The sequence below is a fragment of the Hypanus sabinus genome, chromosome 2 (assembly GCF_030144855.1).
Source record: "Hypanus sabinus isolate sHypSab1 chromosome 2, sHypSab1.hap1, whole genome shotgun sequence".
Lineage (NCBI taxonomy): Eukaryota > Metazoa > Chordata > Chondrichthyes > Myliobatiformes > Dasyatidae > Hypanus > Hypanus sabinus.
In genome coordinates this window covers 195,900,940-195,924,369 of record NC_082707.1, presented here as the reverse complement: position 1 = coordinate 195,924,369, position 23,430 = coordinate 195,900,940, and the positions used below count along the sequence as shown (strand labels likewise).

The following is a 23,430-nucleotide window of genomic DNA, read 5'->3' as shown; positions in this document are numbered from 1 at the left end:
AGCTACTTTTCTATCACATTCTTTATTATTGTTTCCATTATAAGTTACCCTTGTGTCTGTTACTCCAAGGAAAGAAACAATCCAAGCCTATCCAGTCTCTACTTGTAACTCAGACCATCCAGTCCCGGCAGCTTCCTTCTGAATCTTTTCTGTGCCCTCTAACATAATCACGTCCTTCCCGTAGTATACAGACCTGAGCTGCATATAATATTCTCGGTGCTATTTTGTACAGCTCTAATATGATGTTTCATTTCTTGCATAAAATGCTGGACAAACTCAGAAGGTCAGACAGAATCTATGAAGAGGAATCAATAGTCAATGTTTCAAATGAAGGGTCTTGATCTTCATCAGATGCTTTCTGACCTGCTGAGTCTCATCAGTGTTTGTGTATGTCACTGTGGAATTGTGCAGAATCTCTTGTGCCCCACCTCTTGTACAGGTTTTCCCCAGGTTACAGCTGGGTTACTTCTGCGAGAATTGTTCACACCCAGTAAGATTGGTGTCTAAGATTAACTGTGGCCGCCAAATCCATATTGACATTTTCCCAAGTTCTCCTTCTTAAACTTTACTTGCCTCTTCATGGAACTTCAACATATTAGTAAAACAAATTGGGTGTACAGAGGTTTTAAGAATCTATACTTGGTGTCCCGAGGGATGCAATGGTAGTGTAGCGTTTAGTGCATCAGCCAGAGTTCAATTTTGATGTTCTCTGTACGAGTTTGTACATTATCTCTGCTACCACATAGGTTTTCTCCAGGTGCTATGGTTTCCTCTCACAGTAGGTTAATTGGTTAAAGTAAATGGTCCTGTGATTAGGCTAGGGTTAAATTAGTGGGTCGCTGAGCAGTAGGCTGGAAGTGCCTGTTTCCACTGTATCACTAAATCAGGGGTTCCCAACGATTTTTATGGCATGGACTGATAGCATTAAGCAAGAGGTCTGTAGACTTCAGGTTGGGAACCACTGCTGTAAGTAAATAAGTGAACTGATGAAGGCAAACTTGCCATATGCAACACACCCAAAATACTGGTGGAACTTAGCAGGTCAGGCAGCATTTATGGAAATGAATAAGCAGTTAGCAGTTTGGGGCAAGCCCCTTCTTCAGTACTGAGAAGGAAGGTGGGGAGGGGAAGAGGCTAGCTGGAAGGTGATAGATGAAGTCAGGTGAGTGGAGATCAAGGGCTGGTGAAGAAAGGTGAAGAAAGGAGGGGAGAGTGGACAATAGGAGAAAGGGAAGGAGTAGGGGACCTGGGGGAAGCAATAGGTAGATGAGACAGTCAGAGTGGGGAATAGGGGAAGGGAGGAGGGTGGAAATTTCGTTCACTGAAGGAGAAATCAATATTCATGTGATCAGGTTGGTGGGTGCACAGGCAGAATATGTTATGTTCCTCCTCCACCATCCTGTCTAACTGTGTTGCCACTCTTGGGGAACTGTGTACTTATGCACCAGCTTCTCTGTTCTGCAACGATCTCCAGGGCCCGGTCGTCACTGTCCACATTTCCAAATGCATCACTTTGCACTCGGTGGTGTAACTGTATGGCAGTGTGTGTGGCAGTAAATCATAAACATGACATTGTAGCATTCAACTTAAGTAACTCTGTTCAATTGTCTGGAGGCCTGAGCTCAGAACACTGAATGAGAAACAAATTGCAACCTACCAAGCCATGTCTAAAACACCTAGTGTGAGTGAAGTTTGAATTTATTTATGTAACTTCCATGTTAATTCAACAGTGATGTTCCGAGCATTGGAGGAAGTGAATTGCATTAATGGTTTGTGTTACAGTAATTGATCTGAAAACCTGCAAAGCCAGTTGGCCAAGGAGAGCTGGGAACAGAAACCACTCTTGATTTAAAAGATCTTTTCAGACTGAAGCACTTGAGCAGCAGTTTACAGTAACAATTCAGGTTTAGTGATTTCTCTCTGCAGTTAATTTACTGATTGTAATCCAAAATAATCTGGCTCCAAGGAATATAATTGAACAGCTAATCAAGATCGTCATCCAGTGAAGAGTTTTGTGAATGGCTGAATTGTGGCAGCTGAGAATCTTTTTTGTTTAGAGATACAGCGAACTCCCAGCCCAATGAGCTCTTACCACCCAGTTACATCCATGTAACCATTTATTCTGCCAACCATACATTTTTGGGATGTGGGAGGAAACCAGAACACCAGGAGGAAACCCGTGAGGTCACTGCGAGGGTGTACAAACTCCTTATAGGCTGCGGGAGGAACTGATATCAGGTTGCAGGCACTGTAAAATGTTACGCAAATCACCATTGTACTCAATTTATTGAAAGGTACAAGACTGCAGATGCTGGAAGTCTGGAGCAAAACATATTGGAGTCATCTCCCTCCATAGATGGTGCCCAATTTGCCGAGTTCCTCCAGATCCTTTTGAGTGTTGGTTGAATTCTCTGAATTCATATTGAATCTTTCTCAGTGGAGGCCTGTTAAACCCACTTCCTGTACAAATTGTGGATAGAGAGTACAAACTCTGAAACGGGCCACTTAGACCATCAACACATGCAAGATGCTGGAGAAACTCAGCAGGCCAGGCAGCATCTATGGAAAAGAGTATAGTCGACGTTTCAGGCCGAGACCCATCATCGGGACTGGAGAAAAAAAGATGAGTCAGTTAGAGGGGGGGTGGAGGGATGAAGTAAAGAGCTGTGAAGTTGATTGGTGAAAGAGATACAGGGCTGGAAAAGGAGGAATCTGATAGGAGAGGACAGAAGTCCATGGATGAAAGAAAAGGGGGAGGAGCACCAGAGGGAGGTGATGGGCAGGTATGGAGATGGGGTGAGAGAGGGAAAAGGGAATGAGGAATGGTGAGGGGTGGAGGGTTTACTGGAAGTTTGAGAAATTGATGTTCATGCCATCAGGGTTAGAGGCTACCCAGATAGAATGTAAGGTGTTGTTCTTCAAACCTGAGATTCCCCCTTCTCTGGCCCTGTATCTCTTTCACCAATCAATTTCCCAGCTCTTTTTTCCCTCCTGTTTTCACCAACCACCTTGTGTTTCTTCCTCCCCTCACACCACCCCCCCCCCCAACCCTCTAACTCTGATTCCTCATCCTTTTTCTTATAGTCCTGGTGAAGGATCTCAGCCCGAAATATCGACTATGTTCTTTTCCATAGATGCTGCCTGGCCTGCTGAGTTCCTCCAGCATTTTGTGTGTGTTGCTCGGATTTCCAGCTTGTACAGATTTTCTCTTGTTTGTGATTGGACTCAGCCCATCAAACAGCTCTTGTCACATCTGCCAGTCTGCAGATCCTTCAGCCACTTAAATCCATGGAACAGACATGAATGCAAGCCCATTTTTATTGTGGAGATTGCCTAAAATGTTGTTCAATGGAGGATGGGAGCCAGCTTGTGGCTTTTTTTAAAAAGTAACACACACAAAATGCTGGAGGAACAGGTAAGGGTGCATCTCTGGAGGGAAATGAACAGATGACATTTCAGGCATTGACAATTTATTACTCTCCATAGATACTGCCTGGCCTGGGCAGTTCCTGAAATCTTATGTGCGTGTTACTGCAGATTTCCAGTATATGCAGAATCTTTTGTGATTTGTAACTTTACTTTTCATGGCTTTCCTTGTTACTGACAATTGCTTGCTGATGTATAAATAGTTTCTTTCCTGTGTATTTTCACCCAGCCCTGCCACGCTCTTCTCCGGGTGGGAACCTGTTTCCAAGCTGTCAGCAATCGGGTCCAGCTACAAGTCCTGGAAGTCCAGAATCTGCCAAGTTCCTCACTTCCTTTGACACTAAGTAGGTGTTTTTCCAGAAGTCTTGAAATTATTAATGCAAGTTTTAAGATGTTGCGGAAAACTATAAAATAGATGAGTGTGTAGGTGGCAGGTTGTAATGGGGATGTGGGGATATGTGTTGTTGAATTTTTGGCACGGTCATTATTGGGAAGAGGAAGCAATACGACAGGCCACAGGGAAGGATCCATTTACTACGACAGTGAAGACCTGAGGTATGATGTTACCCTAAGGCAGTGGGTTGAAGGGATAACAGGTGAGTGAGTGTCAAGGATCAGTGAGTGATGGAGCAGCAAGGATTAGGAGACAAATTCCAGTGCATTTGGGGAATGTGTATTCCACAGGAAAAAATCCTATTGGGGTCATACAGTGAAATAGCATAGGAACAGGCTTTCTACCCATCCATCCATGCTTGTCATCACTATTTACGGACTCTTGATATGTGGCCTCCTATGCTTTGGCAATTCAAGTGCTTCTCGTTGGAGAGAGTTTGTTCTAAAGGCAACTTAATGTAAATCATGCAAGAAGTGGAAGAAGGAGGAATACATTCAGCCCTTTGTGTCTGTTGTACTAGTCAGCAAAATCATGGGCAAAGGAAACACAGAGTCATAACTACATCACAGTAACAGGCCCTTAAGCCCATCTGGTCCATGCCAGACCATTTAAACTGCCTACTCCCATCGATCCAGAAACATAGAAAATCTACAGCAAATACAGGCCCTTCGGCCCACAAAGCTGTGCCGAACATGTCCTTACCTCAGAACTACCCAGGCTTTACCTATAGCCCTCTATTTTTCTAAGCTCCATGTAGTCATACAGGAGTCTCTTAAAAGACCCTGTTGTTTCTGCCTCCACCACCGTCGCCGGCAGCCCATTCCACACACTCACCACTCTCACTTACCCCTGACATCTCCTCTGTACCTACTTCCAAGCACCTTAAAACTATGTCCTCTCATGCTAGCCATTTCAGCCCTGGGGAAAAGCCTCTGACTATCCACATGATCAATGCCTCTCATCATCTTATACACCTCTATCAGGTCACCTCTCATCCTCCTTTGCTCGAGAAAAGGCCGACTTCCAGGCAACACCAGCTCTGGGACCATAGCCCTCCCATTTGCGTACCTATCCAAACTTCTCTTAAACATTGAAATTGAATTGGTATCCACCACTTGCACTGGCAGCTTGTTCCACACACTCAACACCTTCTGAGTGAAGAAGTTTCCTCTCATGTTCCGCTTAAACATTTCACCTTTCACTCTTAACCTATGACCTCTAGTTGTAGTCCTACATACCTTAGTCAGTGGGGAAAAAACCTGCTTGCAATTACCCTATCTATACCCCTTATAATTTTGTATATCTCTATCGAATCTTATCTCTATCCAATCTTCCCTGTATCTTCTACATTCTAGGGAATGAATTCTAATATTATCTAGCATCTGATGAAACTCCTAGGAATATGTCTATAATTTAACCAGCAGCTGATTTTGAACTGAGCTCCAGCAGATTTAAGCAAGATGAAACTGATTTAAGTAGCTTACCTAGGACATGTTTATACCCTACTCAAAACCTGGATGTAATTTTTTTAGGGTTCACCAGAAATGCAAATCAACATTTTGTGTTTTTTTTAATGGGAGGATATCTGTGGGGAGAAGGACCAGTGGTGTTCGAAAATTCTGTGCTCCTCTGAGCCATAAAGACACAAACTTTACCTACTACTTTTCTATAGGATCAAGGATCCTCATTTGTCATACACATTTACATGTAATAGAAATTTGTTGTGATGTGTTGGCACGATATGCAAATAACACAACAATATTCAGCAATTATAAAGAATGATATACAAGTACAGAAATGGAATAAAATATGCATAAATACCAGATTAGATTTGCAATGCAAACAGCATTATAAAAAGTGGTTTAAAGTGTTTACAGTGCATTGACTGAAGTAATAGAGGGGGCGGTGTTCATCTAATTAGAACGGTTTATCAGATTAACTACCTTGGGGGAAGAAACTTTTAAGATGATGTGAAGTTGTTTTTTTTTTAGCCCTATAGCTCTTTCTAGAAGGGAGCTTTTGGAAAAGGCAATTTGCAGTGTTGGTAGAGTCAGCAGTGGGTTTTCCTTCCCGCTTCTTTGTGCTGGACAGATACAAGCCCTGCTGTGATTAAGGACTGCAGCCAATGACCTTTCCTGCTGTCCTGACAGTTCACTGTGGTTTTCACATATTGTGAGAGGATGCAGCGCTACACCAGACAGTTGTAACAGTGTGTGCTTTCTCTATCCAGCTTTCTATGTGAAAATAATGATGGAGACAAAGAATGGGCTGTTTGACTCAAAGAAGACTCGCCCTCTGAAAGCTGTGAACGGCCAAGTGAAGTGGGGAGAAACATTTCTCTTCCCTGTTATTCAAAATGAGCTCCAGTTCCAGAGAGTTAGTTTTACCCTGAAACTCTACAGCAAGAGTTCGGTCAGAAGAAAGCAGCACTTGGGCCAGGTACGTCCTACTCATTCCACAGGCCAGGAATATCTACTGATGGCAAAGAAGCTCAAGTATGACTCTTTCAAGACATGCTGTTAAACTTGCTTTCAGAAAGAAAGCTGTGTGTTAAATGAAGAACAGTGTGTGGGATAGGATCATAAAAACAGAGTGAGCAAGTGTGGAAAGAGAGGCTGCCATTCAGTGTTAGTGAGTGAGCAAGACTGCTTGGCTTGACCCAGCCCTCGACAGAAGCAGCTCAGATGGTGCTGCTTCACATCCACACCCACAGATCTCAGAAACATAGGTAGTAGCTATTCCCACCGGGCATACACAAGCAGCACAGAATGTGAATGAAATTCCAACATTCAGTGCCGAGATTCTGGATTATCACCAAAAGATTGTAAGATCTAGGAGCAGAATTAGGCCATTTGGCCCATTGAGCTTGCTCCGCCATTTCATCATGGCTGATCCATTATCCCTCTCAGCCCCAATCTCCTACCTTCTTCCCGTATCCCTTCATGCTCTAACCACTCAAGAATCTATCAACCTCTGCCTTAAATATACCCAATGACTTGGCTTTCACAGCTGTCTGTGGCAACGAATTCCGCAGATTCACCACTCTCTGGCTAAGGAAATTTGTCCTCCTCTCCATTCTAAATGGATGCCCCTCTATTCTAAGGCTGTGTCCTCTGGTCTTAAACTCCTGCACCATAGGACACATCCTCTCCACATCAACTCTATTGAGGCCTTTCATCATTCAGTAAGTTTCAGTAAGGTCACCCTTCATTCTTCTGTATTCCAGCGAGTACAGGCCCAAAACCATCGAATGCCCTTCATATGACAGTTTTTTCAATCATGGAATCATTTTCGTGAACCTGCTTTGAACCCTCTCTAAAGTCAGCACATCCCTCGTAGGGTAAGGGACCCAAAATTGCTCACAATACTCCATGAGGCCTCTCCAGTTTTTTGAGATAAAAGCAGGAACAAACAGTTAATCTGGACATTAACTGGGGCATCGAATCCACTCACGCTTGGATTTCCCACGTTAGGAAAAATAAACAGAAAATGCTGAATTTACTTAATTGTTTTGGGGGGTGGGGTTGAGGGATTGCAGAGAGATGTTTTTACTTCAGATTTCCAGTATTTCCTCTTTCCAGTTTAGTGGGTTTATTTCTGGAGGCTTTATGGGAATGGAATAATACCGCTGGAAGTTGCCAAAGAGAGAGCTTTACATTTGTAAGGCACATGGCAACCTACTCTAAGGTGTATAATAGAAAAGGAAAGGGATTGATGTGAGGAAGAGTGGGCAGAGTTAGAACAATAATGCAATGTATAAATAGTAGTTGTTGCATTGTTAGACATGGTCCAAAATTCCCCCATTGAATCCTTTCCTGGTCTGTTGCACTTGTTGAAAATTTTTGATTGAGTAATTGGATCACTTTGAAATAGGATTTATAAATCAAGATCCTGGGGACCTTCAGCATATTTCAAAAACCTTGGCACCATTCTAAAAGTAAACAGTGTTGTTTCTGATCTGGGAAATAAACGTGTCTTTGTTCTGGCTGTTGTCTCAAAGCACGGGTGACGCCCCAGTATCTCTGCACTGACTGTTGGAATTTCAATCACATTCTACGCTGCTTGCATCTGCCTGGTGGGAATGGGTACTTGCTACGTTTCTGAGATCTGAGAGGTGGTGGAGGTTCCACCACCCGAGCCGTTTCAGTCGAGGGCTGGGTCAAGCTGAGCAGAGCTGGGAAACTCTTGAGCAGACTTGTTCACTCACTGAGTCACTAAGACTGACAGCCACTCTTTCCACACTTGCTCACTTTCTTTAATCGTTTTCCACATACTGTTCTTTTTCATTTAAAACATACTTTCAGTTCAGACCACGAGCAGTTCCTATCATAACCTGGGGACTTACTGTACTTGAAGCTGGTGGGCGGAGAGCATTTTATAGAAGACCAGTATTACATGGTGCGATTTTTTAACCCACTACATGTCGTCCATTCCATGACTTTACTGAGCAAGTCAATGATGAAATTATGCTAGCAAGTCTTGTCAAGCATTGGCCCTTCAAAATCAATCTTTCTTTCTTTATTTTTTATTTATTGAGATACAGCATGGAGTAGCCCTTTATGGCCCTTTGAGCCTGCGCCCAGCAATCCTTAAATTTAACCCTAGCCTAATCACAGGATAACTTACAATGACCAATTAAACTACCAACCGGTGGAGTGAGCACCTAGAGGAAACCCACACAGACATGGGGAGAATGTACAAACACCTTATAAGCAGCAGCAGGTGTTGAACGCAGGTTCACTGGTACTATGAAGTGCTGTGCTAACTACTACACTACAATCCTGCCCCATGAGTTAAAATAAATACATAGATCACAGCTGTTTTCCAAAGCACAATTTGCCAGGAGTACAGGCTTTGGGCACTAGCTTTATGGAAAACAGGAGAATGGGGTTGAGGGGATAATAAGTGGGCCATGAAAGAAAGGTGGAGCACACTCGATGAGCTGAATGGCGTAATTCTGCTCCTTTGTCTTATGGTAGATCAGTGTAACCCATTTCCACCTGTTATCAATTTTTGTCACATTCTTGCTGCTGGCATGGACTGCTGAGACGAAAATACGCCCGTAGCCTCAAACACCTCCTTTGAAATCTGCTTACCTTTTTCCTGCTCATGGACATATCAACCCTTCAGCAGACGAGGGCTAGGGGAAAGTAATAACTTGTAATTTAATTGTTTGTAATTTAGTTGGATATTTCTGAGCCATTTCAGCAATGTAGCTACAGCTAGTGACAGATTAAGTAATCATAAATAAGCTTTGAGGGGTGGGGAAGCAAATTGCACGATTTAACTGGGATGAGTTTTGCTTCAACAAGCCAGGTGATTGTTTGCATTGTGCAATGCAAGAATTACACCCTTCATGAGGTCATCATTGACATACTTCTATAACTTTTCCTCTAGCCATTTAGTTTTACTACAAAGATACTACTCATTAAGGTTTCAATTAAATGGGTAAGGCAACACCATTGGTTTGGTTATCAATTACTGTACTCTAAGTAAAATCCTTACACACAGATAAGGGGCCAACATCAGCTATATCACTTTCACTGGCACATGCTTGGCCATTCATTCTGTAGTTTCAAAAGATCTGTTTCCTCTCGGAAGCCAAAGAAGCCTTTGTAGTGCAAGGCCTCTTAGATTACAGTACAAATAAATCTGTAAGGGCTTGAATTATAGGCAACTAATTGAGTCTAACCACGGCTGAGCAGTCTTTCCAGGCTTCGGGAAGCTTCCCACATAAAGGAGGTGCGATGGCCAGAATCCATGAGGGAGGTGGCTCAGGAGGAGTAGTTGGGTGGAGAGTCCTGACAGACATTTGGTAACTTCCCTCCCTTACAAGACTTGCCTCTAGACATTAAGTGTTGGGATCCTGGACATTAATTAAGCAAAGTGCTGAGATCCTCCTTCAATAGTGAAAAGCAGAATGTTTTCAAACACTGGAAGGAAAAAACAAAAATCTTGGGGTGAAGTGTCTGAATCCGGTGCAGGAGAGGCCTGACTTGCATTCATTCATGACCCCATGAATGATGGAAGATTACATTGCTCCATATTACAACAACTTCTCATGGGAAGCATATCATCTGTGTGTGCATCAAGAAATGCAAACTGAAAAATATAAAGTTAGCAAACATGAGGAAATCTGCAGATGCTGGAAATTCAAACAACAACACACACAAAATGCTGGTGGAACACAGCAGGCCAGACAGCATCTATAGGGAGAAGCGCTGTTGATGTCTCGGCCCGAAACGTCGACAGCGCTTCTCCCTTGAAAAATATAAATTATGGTTTATTTGCTTCACAAATTTTGTGAGAGCAAATTTTATTCTGTTCACGAATTTTTAGGTTGGAATTTCTAACAGTGACTTTCCATTACCTAAACTGTAAGACCATAAGATATAGGAGCAGAATTAGGCCATTTGTCCCATTTGAGTCTGCTCTGCCATTCAATCATGGCTGATCCATATTTTTCCTTCTCCAGCCCCACTGCATGGCCTTCTCCCCCGTAGCCCTTGATGCCTTATCCAATCAAGAACCTATCAAGCTCTGCCTTGAATATACCCAATGACCTGGCCTCCACAACTGCCTGTGGTAATAACTTCCACAAATTCACCACCCCGTGGCTAAAGAAATTTCTCCACATCTCTGTTTTAAATAGGTGCCCCTCTATCCTGAGCTGTGCCCTCTTGTTCTAGACTCGCCCACCACGGGAAACATTCTTTCCACATCTGTTCCATCAAGGCATTTCAACATTTGAAAGGAGGTCTCCCCTCCACCCCATCCTTCTAAATTCTAGTGAGTACAGACCCAGAGCTATCAAACGTTCCTCATAGGATAACCCTTTTATTCTCCGAATCATCTTCGTGATCCTCCTCTGAACCCTCTCCAATGAAAGCACATCTTTTCATAGATGAAGAACAACAAAGACCGGTTACACCTGAACCCAAAGGGGTCCAATATCCTTGCAGGCAGGTTTAATAGAGCTGTTAGGGAGGGTTTAAACTAATTTGGGGGATGGAAACCTGAGTGATAGGCTGAGGAAGGGGAAAACAGAAATAAATCAAAGAGAGCTTGCAACAGAGATGATAGAAAGGACAGGCAGGAGATGATGCATAATCACAGCCAGTGGGATGAATTACAGGGCAATAGAGGCATACAAACATAGAAAACCTACTGCACAATACAGGCCCTTTGGCCCACAAAGTTGTGCAGAACATGTCCCTACCTCAGAAATTGCTAGGATTACCTCTGCAGTTAAAACAGAAAGCAACAAGTACCGGAGTGAAAGTGTTATATTTGAATGCATGCAGCGTAAGAAATTAAATGGACGATCTTGAAATTCAGCTACTGATTGGCAAGTATGATGTTTGACCGACAGACATACAGACATACTTTATTGATCCCGAGGGAAATTGGGTTTTGTTACAGTCGCACCAACCAAGAATAATGTAGAAATATGGCAATATAAAACCATAAATAACTAAATAATGATAAGTAAATAATGCCAGGTGGAAATTAGTCCAGGACCAGCCTATTGGCTCAGGGTGTCTGACACTCTGAGGGAGGAGTTGTGAAGTTTGATGGTCACAGGCAGGAATGACTTCCTATGACGCTCAGTGTTGCATCTCGGTGGAATGAGTCTCTGGCTGAATGTACTCCTGTGCCTAACCAGTATATTATGGAGTGGATGGGAGACATTGTCCATGATGGCATGCAACTTGGACAGCATCCTCTTTTCAGACACCACCGTCAGAGAGTCCAGTTCCACCCCCACAACATCATTTGTGATCATGTTGTGGCCATCTCTGAAATGGCTAAAGGATGTCTGCCTTTGGGAGCTGAATGTCCAAGGATATACAGTGTATCGGAAGGATTGGTTAGTAGGCAGAAGGGGTAGTGTGGCCCTGTATTTACAAAATATTAAATCATTAGAAAGGGATGACATAGGATCAGAAGGTGTAGAGTCTCTATGAGTTGAGTTAAGAAATGGCGAGGATAAAAGGACCCTAATGGCAGTTGTATACAGGCCTCCAAACAACAGCCAGGATGCTTTTTTAAGTATGTAAAGGGTAAAAGAGAGCTGAAGGTAGTTATAGGACCAAAAGAAAATGACACTGGAGATATTGTAATGAGAGAGACAGAGGTGGCAGAGGAACTGAATGCATACTTTGCTTCAGTTTTCACAGTGGAAGACATGAACAGTATACCAGACATTCAAGAGTGTTGGAGAAGTGAAATATATGTAGTGAAAATTACGACTGAGAAGATGCTCAGGAAGCGTGATGGTCTGAAGGTGGATAAATCTCCTGGATCTAATGAAGTGCACCCTCTGGTTCTGAAGGAAGTAGCTGGAGAGATCGTGGAGGCATTAACGACGATCTTTCAATAATCAATAGATTCTGGCATTGTACCAGATGGCTGGAAAAGTTACAAATGTTACTCTGCTATTTAAGAAGGGTGGGAGGCAGCAGAAAGGAGACGATAGACCTGTTAGTGGTCATCAGTGATTGGGAAATTGTTGGAATCGATTGTTAGGGATGAGATTATGGAGTACCTGGAAGCACATGTGAAGATAGGCCAAAGCCAGCATGGTTTCCTGTAAGGAAAATACTGCATGAATAACCTACAGCAATTTTTTTGAGGAAATTATAAGCAGGTTTGACAAAGCAGATGCAGGATGTTCTGAGGACCTTTGACAAGGTGCCACACTTGCTGCTTTGCAAGATAAGAACCCATGGAATTACAGGGAAGTTGCTAGAATAGGTGGAGCATTGGCTGATGGGTAGAAAACAGAGAGTGGGAATAAAAGGATCCTATTCTGGCTGGCTCCCGGTTACCAGTTGAGTTCCACAAGGGTTGGTGTTGGAACCGCTGCTTTTATGATGTATTTCAATGATTTGGATTATGGGATTAATGGAATTGTGGCTAAATTTGCTGATGGTACAAAGATAGGTGGAGGAGTGGGTAATGTTGAAGAAATGGAGAGCCTGCAGAGAGACTTAGATAGACAGGGAATGGACAAAGAAGTGGCAAATGAAATACATTGATGGAAAGTGTATGGTCATGTACTTTGGTGGAAGAAATAAATGGGCAAACCAGTATTTAGATGGGGAGAGAATTCAAAATGCAGAGATGCAAAGAGACTTGGGAGTCCTTATGCAGGATATCCTAAAAGTTAACCTCCAGGTTGAGTCAGTGGTGAAGAAGGCGAATGCAATGTTGCATTCATTTCTAAAGGTATAGAATATAAGATGAGGGATGTGATGTTGAGGCTCTATAAGGTACTCATGTGACCACACTTGGAGTATTGTGTGCAGCTTTGGGCTCCTTATTTTAGAAAGGATATACTGACATTGGAGAGGGTTCAGAGAAGATTCACAAGAATGATTCCAGGAATGAAAGGGTTACTGTATGAGGAACATCTGACAGCTCTTGGGCTGTATTCTTTGGAGTTCAGAAAAATGAGAGGGGATCTCGTAGAAACATTCCGAATGCTCAAAGGCCTGAATAGATATGGCAAATTTATTTCCCATGGTAGAGGAGTCTAGGACAAGAGGGCACGACTTCAGGATTGAAGAATGTCCATTTAGAAGAGAGATGTGGAGGAATTACTTTAGTCAGAGGGTGGTAAATCTGTGGAGTTTGATGGCATGAGCGGCTATGGAGGCCAAGTCATTGGATGCATTTAAGGCAGAGATAGATAGGTTCTTGATTTGCAAAGGTATCAAAGGGTATGTGGAGAAGGCAGGGGAGTGGGGATGACTAGAAGAATTAGATCAGCCCATGATTGAATGGCAGAGAAGGCTTGATGGGCCGAATGGCATACTTCTGCTCCTATATCTCATGATCTTATAAAAGCCCAGGATTGTTCACTATACTCAGTGAGGCCTCACCAGTGCTTTAAAAAGCCTCAGCATCACATCCTTGCTCTTGTATTCTAGACCTCTTGAAATGAATGCTAAATTTGCACTTGCCTTCCTCCTGATTCTACCTGAAAGTTAGCCTTTAGGGTGTTCTACACAAGGACTCCCAAGTGCCTTTGCATCTCACATTTTTGGATTTTCTCCCTATTTAGAAAATAGTCCTGTATGTTCATTTCTTCTACCAAAATGCATGACTCATGCATTTTCCAACATAGAATTTCAGTTGCCACTTTCTTGCCCATTCTCCTAATCTGTTTTTCTGTAGCCTAGCTGTTTCTCAACACTACCTGCCCCTCCACTAATCTTTGTATCATCTGTAAACATGGCAACAAAGCCATTTATTCCATCATCTAAATAATTGATATACAACATAAAAAAAAGAGCAATCACAACACTGACCCCAGTGAAACACCACTAGTCACTGGCAGCCAACCAGAAAAAGATCCTTTTACTCCCACTCACTGCCACCTACCAATCAGCCAATGTTCTAACTATGCTAATAACTTTCCTTGTAATACCAAGGGCTGTTAACTTGGTAAGCAGCCTCATGTGTGGCACCTTGTCAAAGGCCTTCTGAAATTCTGAAAATCCAAATATACATCATCCATTGCATCCCCTTTATCTATCCTAATTGTAATCTCCGCAAAGAATTTTCAACAGGTCAGGCAAGATTTTTCCTTAAGGAAGCTATTCTAACTTTGTCCTATCTTGCCCTGCGTCACCAAGTACTCCATCACCTCATCCTTAACAATTGACTCCAACATCTTCCCAACCACTGAGGTCAGGCTAACTGGTCTATAATTTCCTTCCTGCTGCCTTCCTCCTTTCTTAAAGAGTGGAGTGACATTTGCAATTTTCCAGTCCTCTGGCACAATGTCAGAGTCCAATGATTTTTGAAAGATCTCCATAATTTCTACCGCTACCTTTTTCAGAACCCTAGGGTGCAGTTCATCTGGTCTGGGTGACTTAGCACCATTAGGTATTTTAGCTTTTTGAGCACCTTCTCCCTTGTAATTGTAACTGCACTCACTTCTCTTCCTTCACACCCTTGAAAATCTGACTCATTGCTAGTGTCTTCCATAGTGAAGATTGAGGCAAAATACTCATTTAGTTCATCTGCTGTCTCCTTGTCCCCCATTATTATTTCTCCATTCTCATTTTCTAGCGGTTCTATATACACTCTCATTTCTCTTTTTTCTAAAAATACTTACTACAAGCTTTTACTATCCACTTTACTATTGTTTGCTAGTTTGCTTTCATATTTCATCTTTTCCCTCCTAATCATTATTTTAGTTGCTTGCTGCAGTTTTTTATAAGTGTCCCAATCCTCTGATTTCTCAGTATTTTTTGCGTTATTCTATGTCCTCTCTTTTGCTATTACGTTAACTTTGACTTCCCTTGTCAGCCATGGTTGTGCAATTTTGCCATTTGATTATTTCTTTGTTTTGGAATACATCTATCCTGCACCTTCCTCATGCTCCCCAGAAACACTCATGACACGGGGGTCATATCTGTACAGAATACTGTAGGGAAGAAGTTGCTTTTCCTCAACTATTAACCAATTGTGAAAGATACTGCTGATAACTTGGTTCTTAGAATAAGCAGCTCGATTCCTAATGACACCTGAATCTCCTTCGATGATGTACTGCTGTGTGCTCGAATAGTTTTTGCATTCTCAGTAAGACTTTGATACTGCTCCCCCATTTTGAGTAGTCAAGTGCCAGCGATTTCCTTGAGGATTTGACAATATCTTTCCACTCTGTCCACTTGATGAATTTTTTTTTGTGACTGAACTTGGAGTAGATTTGTTTGTAAGTTTAGTTTCAGTGACGTGGAGTTGAGCAAATGTAAATAAGGCCTGTATCCTCTGTGTTGGGAACGTTGGCCTGGAGGAGGACACTGACTTTGGTTTGCTTATGCTGCCAGTAGATATGCAGGATTTTGCAGTGGTAATGTTAGTGGTCTCTCTCCGGTGCTCTGGGGTGTATGTTGATGTCTCTGAAGCATACGAGAGAGTGATGATCAAGAAAATGAATTTCAAGAGCAAACACAAGGAAATCTGCAGATGCCGGAAATTCAAACAACACACACAAAATGCTGGTGGAACACAGCAGGCCAGGCAGCATCTATAGGGAGATGCACTGTCAACGTTTTGGGCCGAAACCTGTCGACGAAGGGTCTCGGCCCGAAACTTAAACAGTGCTTCTCCCTGTAGATGCTGCCTGGCCTGCTGTGTTCCACCAGCATTTTGTGTGTGTGTGTGTTGTTAAATGAATTTCAAGTTGGTCTTTGGTAACATATACAGTATTGTGCAAAAGTAATGTGAAAAAAATCTGTAACATGAAAATGCTTTCAAGATAATGAAAAGTTTCTAAATATCAAAAATTTATTAGGAAGAGCCATAAACAGTAAAAGAAGACTAAATCAAATCAGTATTTTGTGTGACCAGCCTTTGCTTTTAAAAGTGCATCAGTTCTGTTGGGTACGCTGTAATGCAAATTTATAAGAAAATCAGCTAGTAGGTTGTTCCAAGCATCTTGGATAATTTACCGTAGTTCTGCAGACTTTGGCTGTCTAGCTTGCTTCTATCTTTCCAGGTAACCCCACAAGCCTTGATGATGTTGATCAGAGCTTGAAGGCCATACCACCTGAAACCATATTTAAAAAAATCTAGGGTACCTAAAACTTTTGCAGAATACTGTATATATTTTGATTATAAATGTACTTTGAGCTTTGAACAGGCCATGAGTTGTCAGCTGGGTCTGAAGACTATAATGCTGCACAGTTACATCAGAGATGATGGGGCATTAGTCAACTAGGTAACAATAGAAACATAAAAATAATTGGTCATTAAGTAGGTATATTTTAAGGAATGATCTACATTTCCCAGGTCACCTGTATTGTCAGGGGAACAACCTGTGTAGTTGGTTCAGATTTATAGTGGTCTTCTGTTTGGAGAGAAGTGTAAAGTTATTTCACATTTTAGTGAATGATTCGATGATGATTTGGAGCTTGGCCTCTAAACAAGCACCAAAGCATTGTCTATGAATTACACCTTGGCAACTGAAATTGGAATGACCTTAGTTCTGGAGGTAACATCAGCTGAACAATTTCTCATGTATTATATAGATTAGCTCTACCCCAGCAGGAAGCTTGTTGAAGATAGTTAGTAGTGACATTTGTATTTGAGTGTTGAGGCAGACTTCCTTGACTCTGAGTCCATTGTGGGCACAATGCTTTGTGATCACTGCTCATAAAGAACTAGTTTTCATTTCTGTCCTCTTACTTGTAAGCCAAGACATTTCATGGCCTTTGGGCTAAGATCTTTGGCTTGGAATCTCCTGTGGATTGGGTGATCACTGTGGACTAAGTGATGTCCTCCAGCTTTCCAGGATTAACTGGTGTGGAGCTTTTTTTCTTTTTACAATACTTTTATTCAGAAGGAAAAACAAGATTTCTAGAGTGCAACACATAGATACATCTCAACATAAATTGTGTACATTCATATATTGTATTAAAATTGATCAAAATGTTATAGTATATCACATAAAGGTATACCACTCTGTAATCAAAAATTTAAAGATAGGTCATACATCATAGAAGAAATTTTTTATATAAAAAAAAGTCAACCCCCTACCAACTACCAAAGAAAAAAGCTGATAGATGATAATGGATAATTAGGAAAAAAAAACATATTCGCTTAAGAAGAGAAGATAGAAATATACATAAAAGTCTGTGCACTGTTAAACTTAATAAATTGGAAAAGTAATTTAGGAAAGGTCCCCAGCTATCATAAAAAGATTGTTTTGAATTTAAGACTGAGCAGCGGATCTTCTCTAAATTTAAATAAGACATAATATCATGTAGCCATTGAAGATGTGTAGGAGGGGTAGACTCCTTCCATTTAAGCAAGATTACTCTCCTTGCTAAAAGAGAGGTAAAAACTAAAACCTGTAGGTTAGGAGTATTTAAAGTTATATCTTCATTTGCAATAATACCAAACAAGGCAGTAAGGGGATTTGGGTCCAATTGGACCCTAAAAAGTTGTGAGAAGGTATGGAATACTTCCCACCAAAACTTTTCAATTTTAGGGCAAAACCAAAACATATGAATTAAAGAGGCATCAGCAGAGTGCATTTATTACAAAGTGGAGAAACGTTCGGATAAAAACTGGACAGCTTCTGTTTAGAAATGTAAGTTCTATGACCCACTTTAAATTGTAGAAGAGAATGACAGGCACAGAAAGATGATTTATTAACCCATTTAAGAATTTTATTCCATTTTTCATCAGAAATCTGACAATTTAGGTCATCCTCCCAAGCTTTTTTTATTTTATCTAAAAAGTCTTGTCTAGCCTCCCTGCCCTCTATTGTGGACCTGTACTCTTCCAGGTTGAAGAAGAGGGCGGGGAACATCATAAAGGACTCCTCCCATCCTGCGCACGGACTGTTTGAACTGCTTCCGTCTGGTAGGCGCTTCAGATCCCTCCAGACTAAGACTAATAGGCACTGGAGAAGTTTTTCCCCTACTGTGGTCACTTTGCTGAACAGTTAACTGCCGGTTAACTGTCGGCTAACTATTACTTGGATTGCACTACTTGTATGTATAATCTATATTTTCATTTATATTTATCATCTGTTATGAGCAGAGAGACAACATCTGCCAGAAGTAACTTCCTTGTATGTGTACAGGTACTTGGCGATTAAAGTCTGATTCTGAATCAATCAGAAAGTTATAGATACCGGTAATAGAACCATTAACAAAAGGTTTTAAATTTAAAAGATCATCCAGTAAATTTTTATCAGGACCTATAGGAAAAGTAATTAATTGGGAACGTAAGAAATCTCTAATTTGAAGGTATCTGTAAAAATGTGTTTTTGGCAGTGCAAATTTAGTTGACAGTTGGTCAAATGAAGCAAGAGATCCTGAGATAAACAGGTCCCAAAAACACTTAATACCTAGTTCATCCCAAACCTTAAAGACTTTGTCAGTCATGGAAGGGATTAAAAAAATAATTAAGAAGAATGGGGGATGATAATGAAAAATTCACTAAACCAAAAAATTTTCTAAATTGAGACCAGATCCTTAAACTTTGCTTAACAATTATGTTATCTGTTGTTTTATTGGCTGAAAAAGAAGAGTATGATCCAAGAAGAGAGACAATAGAGGAATTTTTTACAGAATTAACTTCTAAGGAGACCCATGATGGGCAATCTTTACGATAAATATAATAGGGCCAAAAAGTAATATTCCTTATATTGGCAGCCCAATAGTAAAACCTAAAATTGGGTAAGGCTAATCCACCCATCTCTTTATTTCTTTGTAGGTAAACTTTACTTAAACAAGCTTGTTTATTATTCCAAATATAAGATGTTAAAATTGAATCTAAAGAATTGAAATAGGTCTTAGGAATAAAAATAGGTAAAGCCTGAAAAAGATATAAAAATTTAGGAAGAATCTTCATTTTAATCAAATTAATTCGGCTAATTAGGGATAAAGAAAGAGGAGAACATTTAGAAAGTGTCTTTTTCACATAATTTCACATGTGGAGCTGAACCTGATCCATCACGTTGGTGTAAAATTATGGTTGTTGCGCTACCATGTCCAACAGTTGCTGAACTCTATGTGAAGATGAAGGATCTTCATTAATGAAGTTCCAGGTTGTATTCTTCCATTGTTGCTTTAAGGTGATGCACAGCATTATCATTGTTGTTATACCAATGACAGCCTTCCAAAAAGAAATAACTATCAACTGATTTCCTAGATGTAGGAATAAACCATCTTCCAAAAAACACGAGGAAGAGGGATTGTTCAGTTGAACTGTACATGTCATTTACATTCTTTCAAAGCCAGCAATTTAAGAAAAGATACAGATGGGTTTTTACTACCTTTGAAAGTCCATAAACATAGGAGCAGAGTTAGGCAATTTGGCCCATCCAGTCTGATCTGCCATTCTATCATGGCTGATTTATAAACCCTCTCAATTCCATTCTCCTACCTTCTCCCCATAATCTTTGATGCTGTGACTAATCAAGACCCTGTTGACTGCCACTTAAAATATGACTTGGCCTCCACAACAGTCTCGGGCATCACAATGTTAAATCTGTCAGAATGTTTTAAAGTTTATTGTACTATCATAAGGCATAGGTGAACAGCCATTCAGACCAGCCTGTCCATGTCAATTCCTTGTGAGAACTAGACACTTGTCCTTTATCTGGATCTTACTTTCATAGAACTTTAAATAGTACAGCACAGTATGTACGGGCCCTTGGCCAACAATGTTGTGGTGACCTTTTGACTTACTCCAAGATCAATCTAATGCGTCCCTCCTACAAGGCCCTCCATTTTTCTGTTATCCATGTGCCTATCTAGAAATCCTTTAAATGTCTCTATAATGCATCAGCTTCTACCACTACCATGCCTGGCAGCATGTTCCAGGCACCCACCACTCTGTGTGTGTGAAGAAATAAACCAACCTCTGACATCCCCCTAAATTTTCCTCCAACCACCATAAAATTATGCCCTCTCATATTAGCAATTTCTATCCTGGGAAGAAGAAAATTATAAAAATAGGTTTATTTGTCACATGTACATCAAAACATACAGTAAATGTCATGATTTATGTTATCATTTGAAATATGCTGTAGGCAGCTTGCAGATGTTGATAGGCTTCTGGTGCCAACACAACATCTGACCAGCTTCCTAGCCCTAACTCGTACATCTTTTTGGAATGTTGGAGGAAACCAGAGCACCCCGAGGAAACCCAGGTGATAACAGAGAGAACATACAAACTCCTTACAGACAACACTGGAATTGATTCCTGTTCGGTAATCACTAGCACTGCAAAGCAGTTGTGCTCATCGCCACACTCCTGTGTTTGAACTAAAATTATGGATTCAACAGTATTTGTTTAGGGAAGTCCAGAGTTGCTTAACTTATTTGAGCAGGTATCTGGTCATCTGTTGAGGGTGCTTCATAATTTTGCTTATTGGATTACTACCAGTTGTACCACTCTGATTCTAAAATAAGCTGTAAGGGTAATGGATGGTGCTGCCAATCTTCTGCCCAGTAGAAACATAGAAAACCTACAGCACAATACAGGCCTTTTGGCCCACAAAGCTGTACTGGACATGTCCCTGCCTTAGAACTGGCTAGGCTTTACCCATAGCCCTCTATTTTTCTAAATTCCATGTAGCCGTCAGGAAGTCTCTTAAAAGGCCCTATCGTTTCCGCCTCCTCCACCACGGCCGGCAGCCCATTCCACACACTCACCACTCTCTGCGTAAAAAAGACTTACCCCTGACATCTCCTCCATACCTACTTCCAAGCACCTTAGAACTATGCCCTCTCCTGCTAGCCACTTCAGCCCTGGGGAAAAGCCTCTGACTATCCACATGATCAATGCCTCTCATTATCTTGTCCACCTCTATCAGGTCACCTCTCATCCTCTGTCGCTCTAAGGAGAAAAGACCGAGTTCACTCAACCTATTCTCATAAGGCATGCTCCCCAATCCAGGCAACATCCTTGTAAATCTCCTCTGCATACTTTCTATGGTTTCCACATCCTTCCTGTTGTGAGGCGACCAGAATTGAGCACAGTACTCCAAGTGGGGTCTGACCAGGGTCCTAAAAGCTAAAAGTTTAATCAAAGAAATCATTTTAAGGAGTATCTGTAGAGATATGCGTTGTAAAGGATTTCAGAATTTCTTTTCTTTAGGTTTAGTTAAGTGGCAAGAATTCTGAGCCTGCACATGTCTGCTGTCTATAGTATATGTTCTCTTGTTAATGCTGCTTATTGATTTTCTAAATCACCAATTTTCTTTCTAGTGACGGGGTAATATAAAGTCTTCCTCTATTCTCCACTTAGACCTTTTACCTCTTCTCTCCTGCTTATTACTTCCCCCGGGTCCCCTCCTCCTCCTCCTCTTTTTCTTATGATTCACTCTCCTGTCTTGTTAGATTCCTTCTTCTCCAGCTCTTGACTTTTTCCACCCACCTGGCTTCATCTAAAACCTTCCAGCTAGCCTCTTTCCCTTCCTCCCACTTTTTTATCCTGGCATCTTCCCCCTTTCTTCTCAGTCCTGAAGAAGGTTTTCGGCCAAAATGTCAACTTTTTTTTTCATTTCCATAGAAGCTGGCTGACCTACTGAGTTCTTCCAGCATATTGCATGTGCTGCTCTGGATTTCCAGCATCTGCAGACTTTCTTGTGTTTAGAATGTGTAGACCCCTACTGCTTAATTACGATATGTTTTTTAATGTCTTGTATATTGAAGGGCTCAAATACAGAATGATTTGCAGGAAAGCTTTGATTGCGCAGGGGATTAGCTATTTTAACAGTTGGCAGAAATCCAAATAAGTATTAACTTGAAAGAATGGTGCAGACAAAGGATCAACAGCAAATGAAACACAACTTGCCAATGCCTGGGATAACATTGAAAATTGTGACAAACAAAGGGGGATGGTACCAGGATGTTTGGATTTAAAGGTCAGATTTTTGGTGTGAGAGACAAACCATGAAAGGACAGATAACTGATGTTGGTGAGAGTTGAGCAGGAAGGTGAAGGGAGTTTTGACAAGGGAATTAATGAAAACCGAGCCCCTCCTTATTTGATTTATGAAGAAAAAAAAGTGAAGGCTAGGAAAAATGTAGCCGGAAGAGATAGCTTATTATCCAGTAGAGAAGCTAAAAGATTTTGGAGAAAATAATTGTCGATGTTTCAGGTTGAAACACTGCACCAGGTCACTACAGATGCTGAATTCCTCCATCAGATTCCAGTAGCTGTAGTCTCTTGCTTTCAAAATCCAAGAGATGTTCATCTCCCATGTCTCCTGTGCACACATCTCCACTGAGATCCTTTCAAGCAGCATTGCCAGAATTGAGGGATTCTGTCCGTATTGTGCTCTCACAGCCTGGTGAAAGGGTGAAGGCAGGTAAGGTTTGGGTCACCCAGATAAAGCATCTCAAAGCTGTGGGATTGGCTGTGAGCAAGAACATGTCCTCCATAAAATGAGGTTGCGTGTGCACTGCTCAAAACCCAGTGACATTGAAAGGATCTTTGAGAAATAATAATTTATTTATAGCAATGCACACAGAATACTGGAGGAATTCAGCAAGTCAGGCAGCATCTATGTAAAAGAATAGATAGTTGACATTTCAGGTGGAGACCATTCTTCAGTCCTGAAGAAGGGTCTCAGCCTGAAACATCAACTAACTATTCATTTCCATTCAACACACAAAATGCTGGAGGAATTCAGCAGGCAACATCTATGGAAAACAGTTTTGGGTTGAGACTTTTCAACAGGACTGGAGAGAAAAAAGAAGATGAAAAGTCAGAATTAGAAGATGGGGGGTAGGGGGGAAAGAAACATAAGGTGAAACTGGGAAGGGGGCAGGGGTGAAGTAAAGAGCTGGGAAGTTAATTGGTGAAAGCGATACTTGGCTGGAGAAGGAGAAATCTCAGGAGAGGGCAAGAGGCCATGGAAGAAAGAAAAGGAGGGGGGAAGGAGCACCAGAGGGAGGCAATGGACAGGTAAGGAGAGCAGGCAAGAGGGAATAGGGAATGGTAAAGACGGGGTATTATTGGAAGTCAGAGAAACTGATGTTCATTAGTTTGGAGGCTACCTAAACAGAATATAAGGTGTATTCATTTCCATAGATGCTGCCTAACCTGCTGAGTTCCTCCAGTAATTTT

General features: G+C 41.4%; 1 protein-coding gene across 5 annotated transcripts in view; it reads left to right on the top strand.

The window, feature by feature from the left end:
- The window catches only part of LOC132389679 (tandem C2 domains nuclear protein), a 104,651-nt gene that overhangs the window by 78,876 nt on the left and 2,345 nt on the right, over positions 1–23,430 (top strand). For all 5 annotated transcript variants that reach the window (XM_059962260.1, XM_059962233.1, XM_059962257.1 and 2 more), the window contains 2 exons: positions 3,656–3,770; positions 6,051–6,259. In XM_059962260.1, coding sequence (XP_059818243.1) covers positions 3,656–3,770; positions 6,051–6,259 — 324 coding nt within the window. The remainder of the gene's footprint in view (positions 1–3,655; positions 3,771–6,050; positions 6,260–23,430) is intronic.